General features: G+C 37.1%; 1 protein-coding gene across 1 annotated transcript in view; it reads right to left on the bottom strand.

The window, feature by feature from the left end:
* RFX4 (regulatory factor X4) overlaps nucleotides 1-15,722 on the bottom strand; it is a gene marked incomplete at both ends in the record, with an annotated part of 90,444 nt that overhangs the window by 30,345 nt on the left and 44,377 nt on the right. The window contains 8 exons of the mRNA XM_082753063.1: nucleotides 1,693-1,806; nucleotides 3,224-3,322; nucleotides 6,350-6,494; nucleotides 7,765-7,823; nucleotides 9,655-9,755; nucleotides 12,117-12,280; nucleotides 13,755-13,832; nucleotides 14,725-14,938. Of these exons, the coding sequence (XP_082609189.1) occupies nucleotides 1,693-1,806; nucleotides 3,224-3,322; nucleotides 6,350-6,494; nucleotides 7,765-7,823; nucleotides 9,655-9,755; nucleotides 12,117-12,280; nucleotides 13,755-13,832; nucleotides 14,725-14,938 (974 nt within the window). The remainder of the gene's footprint in view (nucleotides 1-1,692; nucleotides 1,807-3,223; nucleotides 3,323-6,349; nucleotides 6,495-7,764; nucleotides 7,824-9,654; nucleotides 9,756-12,116; nucleotides 12,281-13,754; nucleotides 13,833-14,724; nucleotides 14,939-15,722) is intronic.

The following is a 15,722-nucleotide window of genomic DNA, read 5'->3' as shown; positions in this document are numbered from 1 at the left end:
TCTTCTGAGGCTATTTATTTTAATAAACTCTTGCTTTGGCTACCAAATTAAAGAGCTGTTATTGGCCCAGTTCTAATTGGAACACCTAATACCCATGAAAAACACTGGTCATTTAGGACCAGTGCATTTTTTCCCTGCCTGTGGTGACATATAAATGTATTAATGTTCAAAGATGTGTGTCTATAGAAGGGGAATTCTGCATTTGTACATGCAGTTATACTCATTGATGCAAAAAATGTATCCTGAGTAGGAATAAAAATAATGTTGTAATGTGCAATTCAGTAGCAATAACATATCCTTAGGGACACTTTAATGTCAGCATTTCATGACTTCAGCAGTATAACCTAAATACTGTACTAATGCAAGATGTTTTTTTCATTTGTTGACCGCTGGTAAACTTCAAAGGTTTGGGTTTATGTCTACAGAGAGAAGTGTAGCAACCCAAAGTGCTGGAACACAAAATTCAACATTTGCTCAACATTCATGCAAAGGGATTTTTGAACGTTGTCAGAAAGATTCTGTGTTAAGCACTATCAGCTACTTTTATGCCCATGAGAAAAGAAAAGCTGCAATGACTCAAGGAGAAAATGAGTCCTAGAAGAGGTTCAGAATAGATATGACCAGGATACCAGTGCTGAAAACACAATCGAGCAGATGAAAACTGTGATCACCCTGGGGATGCTCACTAACCTTATGTGTAACAGTGACTAACCAAAACAGTGACTAACCAATACCTGCTTAACAAATTCTTTACAGTGGAGAAACTAAGGAAAGTAGTTTCAGATCAAAATATAAACATGGATTCTACTGAGTTCCTATTTGTGATGATATCTGAATACCATCTAATGACATAAAGGATATCAAAACCCATCTGGCAGAAAAAAAAGCTTGCAATTGTTCAGTACAGTGCCTTTATAAGTTAATTGATTATTAATGTTCTACTAACATATCCTGACAAATATACATTTATAAAAAATATCCCGCATACTAAACCTGGTTGCACATGACTGCAAAAGTTTGCACTCATAACACAACAGCCCATTTTCAGTCACTTCTGCTTTTAGCAGATTTTAAACTGTTTATTATTATTATTATTATTTAACTGATGCAGATTGTATCCCAGGACTCAAGGTAAAGCTTTGAAATTGTATAGAAAACAGCCTGCATTTTCATTACAAAAGTCTATCATCTTTCCATCCTAACTGAAATCCAGCAGAATGGAAGGCAATCTGTCCAGGGGAAAGAAACATGATCAGTCAGCCAAATCTAGTTTAAGAAGCTTTTAAGCCACTTCAGCGCAAAGTCTTAGCATAACATGGTCACAGTGGTTTGAGTAACCTGGTTGACTTTGCACTGAAGTGCATTAAGGAATGCCCCCATAATTGACTCCTCCTGCTGACCTGTGACTGATATCTCCAGCGACTGGTATCTCCAGCTATTGGCTAACAATAAACAGAAGGAAGTAGTAATGTTTTCAGCTCCTCTGGCTAGATTTCGAAGAAAGACATCTATCTGAGTATTATTTCCACATGTGAGTAGCCCTGCCTCTTTTCGAATAGAGCCCTGGACAGGCGAAAACTGGAATGTTTTCATTTCACTTGAACTCTACATTACAAGCCAGGATTTATTTTATTTTATTTTATTTTTTTTTTTTGTCTGTGACATGTAATTATTACAACAAAATGAAAGTACCAAAGCTGGGTGCACTGTGCAAAGTCATGTCCCGAATCACTCGAGTGCCAAAACAGGACCACATCAGGAGGAACTGCTGAGCTACTTTCTTCAAAGAGCCTTGTCTCTTGGCAGCTACCTGCAAGAAAACAGATATATCTAACACAGAGAAACTTATTTCCACTACCTGATACAGCTGGGTGATGTATCTGTCTTTTTTTAAACTGAAACACTTACCAATACCTTTGCATTAAAATAAACACCAAAAAATCAAAAAAATACACACAGAAAGACAACTTGCAGCTGTATATAAGCTTCAGAAAGTGGAAAATACAAAGAATTATCCAAAACCAAGACAGAATTTACTTTATAAAATGAGGCAAGGACTGCCAAAAATTGCCCCAATCTTCATCTTAAACTAATTACTTACACGATCATTCATAGTCAAGGAAGTAATGTATAATCAAAGTGCTTGGTCTATGCTGAAAACATACATTAAAGTTTACTATTATTTTTTTTTTTGTTCCTTCATGTTTTTATTTTTGTGAATACACATAATCATTTTACAAGCAAAAATAATTCCCAGAAAGCAGACCTCAGGCATCAGCTCCTCAAAGTTTACTTCATAGAGTCACATGCAAGTTAAAGAATTAGGTTTATACCATGAATTAATGAAATTCATGCCATATTCTTCATGAAACTCAGACAATTATCATCAGAATTTCAAATTGCATTCCACTAATTAAACAAAAGTACTCCAAAGCTATCAAAATATTTCAAGTAATCTGGGAAAGTGTCTGTTGTGTATGGTATGATATTTTTCAGCAGGGGGAGAGGCAACATATTTAAACATGGATTTTTATTTATTAGTCCTAACAGCGAAATCTGGAATGAAGAGTGTAATTGTAATGGAACATGCTAATATAGACAATAGTTAGCAACAGAAGTTTAAATAGTTGGTCATATAGTTACATAGTCTATGTAACATAATGATGATGCATGATCACTTTTGAAAATATTCTTAAAAGATTTGTTAGTAGGTTTTTTCATCCAATTAAGTTAAAATGTATAACCCAAATCAACTCAAAAAGAAATATAAATACTTTCTTGAATGATAATGTAGACATTCTTCTTTACTTTTGAGTGCACATAAATGAATTAGTTGGCCTAAATATTCTTTTCAGTAAGACTTTAAAAGGACAAGCTAGATTATCATTTCCATTTGCACCACATAGTTAGAATGGCTCTGAACTCATCTCTCCATACCCTTGAAATATTGATTTGATTGGAAAGCTTGGCCCTATTCCATTCTTGAATACCATCTTTTGGGTTGGATAGACAAGCACAATGAAGCAAAATCCTGAATGTGAACAGTTCTCATATTCAGCATGAAAAATGGTAAGATTTTGTCCACTGCTGCTTTACTCCTGCATATTACTGTGCTTGGCTTTCTCTTCTATTTATTTATTTATCTTTATTATTTTTTTCTAATAATCTATGACCTGAATAGAGCTCATAAAGTACATCACTGACTCAGGTCCTTACTCCTTACCAACCTTTACAACACATCTGTCCACCATGGAATCCAGCCACTCAATGTACGACTCGATGGGGGACTGCTCCTCCAGAAGGTGATCAAACTCCTGATACACTGGCAGACAAAGGAAAAAACAGCCCACTTCAGTACTTGGATCCCATTTAGAACAAAAGAAAAACAAAATACAAAAAGCTGCCAATAACAAAAAAAAAATGTTATTTTTATATATATATATATTTAATGGATTGCTTAGCTAAAACACACATCTTCCTCGGTGCTGACCTAGTAATCTTTCTTGGTTTCCATCTTGCTTCTGCTGAAAATGATAGTCATTAGAAGTGGTATTTAAGTGTGAGCAAATCAGGACCTATTGTTTAAAATTCTGTTTTTGATTTCAGCTTCAGCTGTCTGTGGTGCCCGGAAGTGAAACAGTTATGGTGTTTGCTACGAAGAGTGTGAAGCTAGGCCTTGACCCTGGTGATGAAAAAAGGTCATGCATGAAATTGATTTAGAAATGCATAAAGAATCTTCTAAGCGTCAAGTGGATGAGTATTGTTGATAGTGCTCTCTTCTGTATAAAGCTTTAGTTGCAAAAACATGATTTAACTGCTGCAAATCATCTATTTGCAATGCCAGACACACACACAAAGAAGTGCCATAAACTTCTACTTCTTCAAAACAAATTGCTACCAATGCACAAATGCTATCAAGAAGAGTTTAAAAAAGCAACCTGAATACTTTTTAACCTCTATCAAGTACAAATATTTAATTACAGAAAGTAAAAAACAATCAAGTCATTCAACTGCAGCTCTTAAAACCACAAGTCTCTAGTTTATTTATGAGAATCAATGACTAGAAGACAAAGAATCATGCGCTCTGACACCTAAGAAACTTCTTCAACTCAGCTAAAATAAAAGGCCCAGTAAATCAAGAAGAAAGATACTTTCTACCTGCTGTGTCACAGGATGATCTCAATGTGCTATGCATTTCCATTTATGCTTAATTATAAATAACAGGAGGGAGGAATTTCCCACCATAGGAAGCAGATGGGGGGAGGTGAAGGAGACAAAGTTTAAAGGTGATAACTAGAGAACTGAGCCAGAGAGGCTGAGATTAATGCAAAGAACAAACTCCCTCGTCTAAATGGAGAAATAGCATCCCAGGATGAATTAGCAAGATGAGCAGGAAAGCAGTTGCTTTGCAGCTGATTAAAACTTTGTTTAACGTCCATTTGCAAAGGCTGGATGGTCAGAAACGTTAGTCATGGAAGAAGGTAAACAACGATGTTTGGACCACCTTTATCTTTTTTTGTTGTTTTATTGAACAGGCAGCCTCTCTTTTTTCAGGATAAGATCTCAGAGAAATTCAGATGTTGTCTTCTTACCTGAGTATTTGGCTGGACAAAAGCTGCCTGATAGAACAGATGAAGTAACTCATATGCTGTGCAAAGAGGGGAGCAAGAGTAGAAAATGCAGGAGCATTGCAACCATGGAGCAATGCAACGGCGTACAATGACCCGTTTGAGAGAAGTAACTGTTTTAGCCTTTAGTGATTGTTAAAAATACTTCAACAGGATCTGAGAAAGGGGGAAATAAAGGAGAAACCATGTCAGAGACATCTACTGTAGCTGAGTAGGGAAGAGCTTATCTTCTACCCAATGATTTTTCTCCATTTCTCTAACTTTACTTATAGTCTTATGAACATTTTTTTCCAATTGTAGTAGCTGGAAATTGTACTTTCTTGGTTATTAATACCAAGAACATGAAAGCAGGCCTTATTCCATGTCATCAGGCACAAAGTTTTGAGAAGATATTTGGCCAAGTAGAATATACATCAAAGACTGAGGGGTTTAAGATTTAGAGTAAGCTCTATACGTATCTGCACATCTCAGTGGAATCGCAACTCATGTTGAACATGCATATTTAGGTTACCATTTCTGGGAGCTTCTTACTTTGCTTACTGGAATATGTGGACCTAAAATATGGAAAAACACATGTTCAAATCCATTTGCATTCAGGAAAGTTCCATTTGATTTGATGACACAAGTTCGTATTTAAATATTCAGCACATATATAAAAAGCTTTCCTAAACAATAAGGATTTTTTGAATGAGAGATAGAACTGTTGCTGCTACTAGGGATTATAACTTTGAGAATTCTTTTTTGTTTTGGTCAGTGGGCAGATGTTGGGTAGATACTGAGCACATAACAGATGACAGAAGGATGCAGCGAACTTCTGGACTCCGGTCTTGCTGTGTACTACCTCCCCTGTTGCCATGTCAAGTTTCTGTCTGCTAAGAAGGGAAGAGGACCACGTGAGGAGGTGAATCAAGGGTTAAGAAGGACAGGTAAGAGTACCAAGCACATCTCACTAGAAAACTAGCAAAGAATACAAGGCCCATCCCTAAACTGGAAAGAATACTTTAGTGATAGCATTGTGAGACAAGAGAGGTGTGGAAGAAGAGCCAATGTTAACCTTGCAGTGCCCATTGTACAAAACAAGATCTTTGAAATCAATTTGCCAACATCTCTGAAGTCACTTTTCAGATCATGCCCTTCACTATATTAAGAAGAATCTAAATTAGCCAAAGAGCTTTCTCAATACAGGACTTCTATTTATTCATAAAAGTTCAGGAAAAAAGCTTCACCCCATTAAATTATCTTGTTTATGAAAATATTGTGTAAAATGGAGCCGTTTACAGATAAAAGTTTACAAGGGACCCAAATACACAGCCACTTTGGTATCAAAGGCTTTCAAAAGACAACTCTCCTGAAATTTTACAGCAGGGTAGACTGACTTCATCACATCCAATGGTTAATGCATAGATATACTTTGTTCAAGTCCATGGGAAAAAAAAAAAAAGAAAAAAGAAAAAAGAAAAAAAAAGGAATTTTGGTGCGTGTCCTGCATCACTGGTTGTTATAGATAGTAAAAGAAACTTTGTAATGGAGGGTTGCACAGATCTATGCCTTGAAATATAAGACCTTGACAGGGCTTTGCCTTACATTTTGTTAAATGCCTCCTTATTTATCGTAAGACTCCAAGCAAACCAATGGATGTAAAAACAACATTACTTCCACTGAGCTTTTTTAGCAACAGGAAACTAAGTTCACCTGGCTTTATTTGAGGGTTCGGCTCTTACATTGTATGATGAGTTTTCTGTGTTCCTCCCGTGAGTCTTCCATAGTATAGAGGGTTTGTTTGGTAATGCTGTTCAGATCCACGTTCCTCCAGTCTTCCAGCATTTGAAACGTGATGTCTGCACTGTGGATCACTGTTCTTGATGCCTGTAATCCAATCCAATCTATTCATTATTTCATGGTTTATTAGATTAAAAAATAAGTGTTATCCCCTTTTACACTTCCTTGGCTAGGTTTGCTAAATTGGACCTCATGGACCCCTATCCACCAGATTGATATCTTATGCCTGTTACAGGGCCCTCTTACCACAGAGAACTCCCCAGTCATTTTGCCTGTTTCAATCAACTGCAATTGTTTTGCTCGTCCACCATAAATCCAAAAAAGCAACCCTCACTTGCACTCCTCAATCTACAAAAAATATAAATCTGTTGGCTTCTTAACCAGTTTCAGTTCAAAACCAACAGGAAAAATCAAGCGAAAATCAAACAAACCCCATATAGGTTTGCAACCTGCCCCATCCTAGACTATGAAGACTCCCATTCTTCCCTCAGCTACAAGAAAAGGCTGAAGATGGTTTGCCCCTGCATCAGATCCACCTTTTGTCTGGTTGAGACAGAGTTCTGCTGCTGATAATGGGGAGGATGGGATGGATGATAGGAAAGGAAGTGACACAGAATGCAGAAGCATCTTCCTGTGGGTTTTTTGACTCTCAGAGTTAACTTGGGGTGTTGGATATACCTTTCAAATGTGGATCTTTAAATGTGATAGGGAAAACAAACTGTCTGCTTCAATACATGTATGAAACCTCAACGAATTCAATGCATCCTCCACCCATTTTATACCACACAGAATTTGGCCTCAAGATTTTTTGATAGGTAATTGTAATCTAAACTGAACGGTGAAAAGCAAATACTTCAGGGTATTTTCTTATGTTCACCTGCTATGGTTGCAATAATATTTCTGTTTAAAATTTCAGTGATTCATTTAATTTTATTTTTTATTTTTATTTTTTACTAATTTCCATCTGACATTTATTATAATAATTAAATAGACTTTGAAGTTTTTGTCAGGCATATAGAAATTTTTCTGCTTTGTTAATAGGCCTAATCCAAGCCCTGATGAAACCAATGAAACATCTCTTATATAATCCATGGTAATGAACCAACTCTTCAAACCAAATTCTAAATTTGTTTCTTATTTTTTTTTCTGCTGAGTTTAATGATCAGAGGTTGCCAGTTGTCTAGCAAAACATTTTTGCTGATTATTTTCTGATTCTGTAGAGATGGTCGTAATAAATGTGGAGACAAACTGCTAACACAATCTCTTCCTGAGTAAAGTTCAGATTGTCAATTTATTAAATTATTTTAAAAGTCAGTAAAAATGTCATTCTGCAAACTCAAGTAACTGAAATATTTACTTGGCAGAGATGATTTAGTGATGTCTGTCGCCGGAGTATTTGTGAGAATCTTCTGGACACTATTGGAAAGAAAAGATACATATTTACATACTGTGCTAAATAAAGAAAAACATTTCTGAAAATGCTGAATTAAAATCAGAACAAAAAAAATATATCCAGTTTCTTACATACAATTGTGGCAGTATGTATCCAGTTTTAACTTAGCTTAAGCCTTGACCTAAAACCTTAAATCTAGTTACTAAATCAATTTTACAGAGGCATATTACAAGTGATGATTTATAGATGCTGTGAATAATGAGATGACAAGAGTAATGTAGAGGACAATGGAAGAGCTTCACTTGTTCAGCATAACAAATTTTCTCTTGAAACACAAAGGAACTGAAAACCAGAAAGACAGGACTATTTAACAGGAAGAAAAATGTTGGTGCAAGAACGAGTGGGCATAAGGTAATGATAGTGACATTATATTTGAAAATTGGAAAAGTTTCTTAAGTCTTACTGCAAACAGGTTTTGGGGAAGTCTTCTGACTGGATCAGTAGGAGCTAAAATCTTAAAAAGTTTCAGGTAAAGTTTGATCAAAGCTTCTGAAAGAGATTACATGACGACTAACATGCTATGGCAAAAGAGGACCCAGGAGGTACTTGCCAGTTCTCCACTCTTATTTTAGCTTTTTCCAAGAGGATATGGGCCTTGTATTAAGATACATCCTGTACTTGGAAAATGGGCTTTTAAAATGTTTTATTGACTATCTTTTGTCTGAAACCTGTGACTTAAGAGCTGCAAATATTACCGAGGCTTGCAGTTACTTCTGTTGGTACTTCCATTGGCTATATACACTTTCACAAATTCTGATCAGGAGATTGAATCAGATGATCTGATTGCAGAAGGGACAAAGTCTCATGTATATACCACGATGCACTCAAGATTTTCCTTATGATAAAATCACAGAAGGCCCGCTGATCTGTCCAAACAGGCCTTAGATGTAGTGACAGAGTAGGTGCTCCTATACTGTACAGAGAGGCACTTAAAGAGTACAGTTCAATAATGACTGGAAAATGCATCCTCTCTCTCTCCATCTCTCTCTCTCTCTCTCTCTCTCTCTCCCTCCAAGACTGGAAACAATTTTACTGTTGCAGATTCTTGATATTTTTGAACTGACAAAGATAAAATAAAGCATATTCTCAGCTCTGACTTTCTGTAACTTTTAAAATGAATTAACGAACAACATTCAACAAACTAGAATGAGTTATACTAATTTACATTCTGAGTGTTCTCAGTAAAATATAATTCTAATTTTCCGTGCTGATCAAAATAGTTAATCCTTCTCCTAAATTAGTTTTTTTTTTTTTTTCCCCCCTTTAACTTTGTGGTGTGGAATTTAGTGCTCATGAAAGGCAAAGAATTGAGAGCCGTGAAATAAAGCAGGCTTTATCAATAGGTGATGTGCACTGCAGGCATCTACAAAGCACGTCTGAATAGGACTAGTGCCCTTTCCTGTGGTGACAGGGTAATTTGATCTCCTTCATTTTTAACTCTGGCACTTTTTTGAGCAAGGGCCTCAAGCTGTATTCAAATTGTGCTAGCCTAAAGGTTTGTTTAATAATTTTCTTTGCCTAATATCATCGCTAATGTTTGCTTACTATCAACAAAATTAATTTCTTATCAAAACTCACGCGAAAGGAAAAGCAAGTCTTCTCACTTTGAGCAGTGCCTCATTTCACTAAATGGAACTGGTTTTCAGGACCAAGTGGCGATTGTAAGTGAATGCAAGATTTTTACAGTGTCAGTTTTTAATTCTTAAAAGAACACTAGTTGTACTTCCAATTAATTTGTCATCAATAAAAATTACATACTTCCCAGATTAATAGGAGAGATTTGTCAATACATACATTCGAATTTGATATTTCGTAGGTTTTCTGGCAAGTCATGAAGAGCTACTTTCAGCCACTCATCCAGTTGCTTTGCAAACTTTCGGATCACCTGCGTCAAACTGAAAAGAGAAATCACTACATCAAAGCACTTACTTCATGCTTTATACTATACAATCTGAAAACATGTAAAGACTATGGGTCAGTTATTGACACCTCATTAATTTGCAGAGTTGCTGAACATATTTTGGTCTGTAGGCGTGAAGAAAAGCTTCTGAAGCTATTTCAAGGAAAAGAAGAAACATAGCACCACACTGAAAAGCTCAAAAAGCATCAAAGTCTCTGTACTGCACTATACTGATGCTTGTAAATGGTATTTTAGCTTGAAATAAAAGTAATTCTTGTAATACACTGTACAAAAAAAAAAAAAAATCACAATTCTTTAAAGAAGACAATAGAACAAGCTTTGGATTTCAGGTCAGCTGTGCCCATATTTATACAAATGGACACAGGGATGTGTAAGTGAAGCAGTAACCAGCTATGCTGCAGGCTGAAGCCAGCAAGTGGGTGGCAGTGATGGGCAGGACCAAGTGCAGGGGTGATGCAGGACCTGCCTGCTTAGCTGTACAGAGGACAGAAAATTTCTCAGACAGATGAGATTTCCCTCTTCTTCCTTATAACTCTTTCTTGGATGGCCCCATCATTTCCTTCTAAACTTGGAGGCAAGTTCACTCTGCCCTTCTTCTTGTAAATTGCTCAGTATAAAATGACAGTTTCCAGAAAAAACTCATGGTATGATGGAGGGGAACCCAACAGTTGTTTCTGCCAGTCTGAGCGGCACTGCCTCTAGCAATGCTCGAGATATATAAACAACAGAAAGATGCAAGGAGCTTTCCTTCTTTCTGCCAGGTAGATTTTTCTGTTTGCACTCCTAACATACATTGCACTGAAGACATAGGTAGTAAAATAACTGTGGCCCACAGGCCTTTTCTGCTCCATACAGACACCTAGCAGGACAGGGGATGGATGACAACTGCTGCACCCACTAAATTTTTTTTTTTTTGTACAGCCAACATTCATTCCCAGGAAGTCCTTCAGGATTCTGGCTGAGTCAGCAAGATTTCGTTCAGGAACTTCCATTGCAATGAGACCCTTCTTCACCCCCTCCAGTGCAGGCTATGGCTTAATAGCCACAATCTGGCCCTTTATATGCATTACAAAAGTCTATATTCACACTCAAGTCTCTCCTTATTTGCTATGAAAGAACTAAGCAGCTTGAGAAAAGGACTGCTGTTCTGTTTAATCCTTCCAATGAAATAGATTTTTAGGGGGGTGAGGGGCAAAGCCTGTAAAAACGTACATGTCTTATCAAGGAAAGCCCATGCTTACAACAGGTTTCTCATGGAAAAAACACTTTGCCTGTACTTTAGCAGTCATACAGTGTGAACGAAGCTCACCAGTTTAGGAGAGCAGAATGACATCTTAAATACACTTGCTGTATTTAAATCTTGAAGACCAAATATACAACACCAACAATAAACTCTTAGAGCAATAAACAACAAATTTTGCAACCTCAAAAAATCGTCAATCAAACAATGCTAAAGGTGAATACAGACATTGAGAAAAAGAAAGTTTCCTTATGCTTATATTAGGAAAATCAAATGGGTGAACATGTTGACAGTCACACTTTGCAGCGATTACACTTTTTGCTGTGAAATGTTGATCTCTGTTCTGTTTTATCTATATAATTGAGACTTCCTGGACTCAGATGAGTCCAGGTAGTGAGAGAATAGATGAGATCTACCAGGTGGATTGTAGAAGAAAATTGAGTTTTGAAACAAAGGGCTCAAATACTTGTTAATATTAATAAAGTGATCTTAAAATAAGCATGCAACTGTTCATCATAGCATAGCATTTAAATTAATCCAGGATGTCTGAGACTTCACAAGTATGATCTTCATATTTTCTGCTCTTGGCAAGCAGAATAACAGTTGGGTTCCAGGAGTGTAAACAGAGACAAGTGCTTCGGCTGCAGTGCTGGAATATGCATGGGAATATTTACAAACAGAGAAGCCAGGCCAGCTCCTATTGTCACTGTTAGTTAGCGTCCTGTTATGTTGCTACACCAGACTAGCAGAAAAGTGTCTGAAACTTTCAGAAAACAGGAATGTGGCATTCTGCAGCCCGCAGGCTTCTGATATTCTCTGAAAGTTGGGACATGACTAACATCTTGATGTTAATAAACAAAGAAAGTGTAATCTTTCATCACACAAAATGTCACACTTTTCGCAATACAAATGTTAAAATATAAACATTTTTTCACAAATCTGTCAGTTGTTCAGCTCTGTTGAATTGACACTGCGACTTAAACAGGAAACAGGTGGCAACAAGTAGCTTTCTGAGAACTGCTGTCATTTGTATGGAAAAGACATACAACAAAGACAACTGAGCTAGAAGTGGTCAGTGCTGCCAATTATACTGACCTGTCGGGTAATGCTTGCAGTACCGTTGGCATCAAAACTCCAGAAATTGCTTTGTACAGAATCGAGTCGCAAACTCCGACTATATTCACTACAGTTGAAGAACCCAGTACAGGCAGCATATGAGGAGGCATCCCTTGCCAAAAGTGCAGAAGAAAACTTTGAACCTGCAATCATGAGAAGAAGCAGGGATGTTTCAGTGACAACAACCAAAGGCCACAAACACACTTCTTAATTGATCCTGTTTATATAGAGCTTGTTTCAGCCCCACAGCTAGACTGATGGTACACAACACAGGCAAGGTTAAGTTAAAACCTTTCACACACAATCTGTCTTGATATACGTAACCGCACTAGGTGAAGTAAGAAATATTTGCCATTTACATATTTTTGCTTCTCAATCCCTTCCCCATCATTGATCTTAACAAACAGATTCCCTAGCAAAATATAATATCCTGCTCTTAAGAAAGTATTCAGAGGCTGATCCAGCAAAACTTCCTGTATATGTGAATGAATCAATTGGCTTGGAGTGAAGGGAAGGGAGGTTTGTTTGGTTTTCCTTAAGCTGTATGTCAGATTTAATTATTATATTAAACTTCTGGGTTCCCATTTAAACATGGCTAGGAGTAAATCTGGGAGACACATTAGAAAATGTGAAAAAATGTAAAGTAATATTAAAAAAATAGTTTTCTCTCATGAAAGCACCTAACCTGGGTGCAATGACTTAGAAGAGCTGCAGATTTAAATCCAAATAATGTGAAAATTAAGCAGTGAGATGGGAAAAAGGAGGGAATTCCCTGCCATTGTTCAGAAGGCAGTCAAAAGACCCATTTCCTTTGACTTTTTCCAGAAGCTGTGTTATATTTGAATCAGGCCCTCAGCACCTCTACAGTCAGATTTGCTTTCCCAGAAAAGAGGCCTTCTTCACATGTGATACAAAACTTCTTACGTTCCAGTAATGTTTGATATTTGCAGTCATTCTGCTGTAATTATAGGGCTGCATGCATGCACTGCCAGAAAACCCTCAGATGCAGTCAGATATCCAGCAGGAACAAATCTTATCCATCTCTAATGGATTGTATCAACTGCTGAGCAGTGTGTGTGTTCCTAGCCGTACTACACTACAACTGGGGAATTAGAAACCTGAGCTATAGGTTTATCGGGGTGTCTGGTGGGCTTTAGGTCCCCAAACTCCTTTTCCATTGTTAACAGACCAGTAGAACCATTTTGGAACCAAGTTGGCTGTGGCACCTGCCCTGTGTTTGTGCTGAACACTCGGAGCAATTTCTTCAGAGAGAGCTTAGTTCAAACACAAAGCTTAGAAGAGTGGTGATGGACACACTTTCTGAGTTGTAAGAATGGGATTGTCCAACATCTTGTAAGGCGATATTGCTACCTTAATCCTGATGGAGAGACAAAAACATTCCCATTGCTTTCACTCCTCTAACTTGCATCATGTTATAAGTGAGATTTAACGCTATCACTGACATACTATGTACTCAAGTATAGCTATTGTTCATTATTCATGAAAAGGATTAGCCGCCATAAAACCATAAGGTTGTAATATCATATTCAAAATAAGCTCTCAGATCCATTAATACCTCACGTATCATTAAGCTACAACTGCAGCTTCTAACCATACCTCATCAAAGTTTGCTCTTATTACAGTGTCTAGTATCCTCTGACAGTGAGTTCTATACATCATAATAAAGGTAGAAACCTGAAAAAGAATGAGAGGGAGACACACAAAAGATCATTCTACTTTAAGAAACCTGCTTTTAAAACTATAAGAATATAGAGCACAAAAAAGTAAGATTTTTCTATCTTACCTATGCACAATTGCAAAAATAATGAAATCAGACTATAGTTAGATTAGCTTTAAGATGAGTTTTCTTCTTAAAAGTAAATTCTCCCTTTGAATTCATGGATTTTTCTATGTCAATGGGGATTCTTCAAATGTAAGAGGAGCAAAAAGCCTCAGTGAGATCAAAGACGAGAATGTGGCCCTAATTAGGACATAAAGAACTATAAAACCCTATTCTTTTGTCCACTTTACATTGATACTACACATGTGAATAGCATCAGAAAACTAGCAAGCTCAGCCAAGAGCAGTCAGAGCACTTTTGTCATATGTGTAGATAGGATTCTCTTAATTTCCAGCCTAGAAGGATACAAAATGCATTAAGTCTCTCTCCCCTCAAGAAAGCATCAGGAATCTTTCTCAGTTTGCCAACAAATGGGTTCAGAAATTAAGGAGCTATAACATACTGCAAAAACTGAAGTCTGGGGTCTTGTTATTAGTGATTTAGTGATTAGTGATCCGGTTACCCTCAAACCTTTCCTGCTGAATGCAACATAACTTTAAAAGAAGGCTGTGCGTAGGCTTTAGACGTGTTGTACAGCTGATAGAGTCAGCTGCCTATGCTAAGGGAAGATATTTCTTACTATTATAAGAAGCAATTAAGCCTCCCATAAATAAAGTCAGAGCGTTATTAAACTCAATCTAATTTAAAGTCTTTATATATTAGATAAAGCTTTCATCCCGAGCAGGGGAAAAACAACAACAACAACAAAAAACAAGACAGGCCGAGAAAATATTTCCAAAGTGTTACCTTCTCCTCTGGCAGACTGGCTGGCAGATTTAGATCTTTGACATTTGGAAACTCTGGCAGTAATGTTCCCAGTTTGGATCGTGGTGAATACGCCACTGTCTGTTTGGTTACTTCTTTTTTTCCCGTCTCGTTGACCCAGGCGGCTCCTTTTTTAGAATACATCACATCGTAATACTGGGAGTTTTCTTTCACTGCAATTCCATAATAGTGGTACCTGATACATAGAGACGTACATTTTAAAAAGTGGATTGGTTGAAATAAAATTAAAAAAAAAAAAAAAAAGATACAGGGGTAAGAGAAACTGACAACGCTAATAATTTCTACAGCAAACCAGACTGTGATAGTTTATTATTAACAAGCATTGATTCAGTAGCAGAACATTGTGGTAATACATTGATTGGGTTTTCAAATTTCTTTTCTTGTGGTAAAAGTAGCTCTCTTCAGAGTTAATAAAGCTGGCTGTTGCAGGGCAGGACAACAATGGACTTCTATTTTTTTTTCTTATTATTAAAAAAAAAAAAGCATCCTAAAGCTACTTGTTGGCAGGGCTGTGCTGTGCAGCTGCTCTTTTAGTTTAGCAATAAGCAGAGGTACAGACCCTCTGGACAAGCCCTTCTGTTGTTTCAGCTCCCTGATTCTCAGACTGTTTTGATCCCTGAGCAGCACAAGTCTTCACTGCAAATGAGCTTATCAGAAACGTTTGAAAAATTGAAAACACTTTGGGGTGGGGAAAGCTTGTGCTTGAAAGCAGTGAACACTAGGAAATGTACAGTTCGAAATTATTTGCTTCATAACTTAGCATCATCTTTGGTCTTAGATCCGCAGAGGATACTGCCCAGCACCGTAACTCTGCCTGAGCAGAGCACAGTGGGAGTCGCATGGTGTGGCTGTGCTACAAGAATGGATTGGTGGCCTTATGGCACAAGTTTGAGCTATGGCTTAGCTTTATAATAGGTGTTAATGAGAGCACTGATTATCCTGTCTAGCCCTTGCATCAA

Source organism: Aythya marila (assembly GCF_965140915.1).
Source record: "Aythya marila genome assembly, chromosome: 1".
In the NCBI taxonomy this organism is placed as follows: domain Eukaryota; kingdom Metazoa; phylum Chordata; class Aves; order Anseriformes; family Anatidae; genus Aythya; species Aythya marila.
Note: the sequence above shows the minus strand (reverse complement) of the source record. Positions and strands in the feature narration are given on the sequence as shown.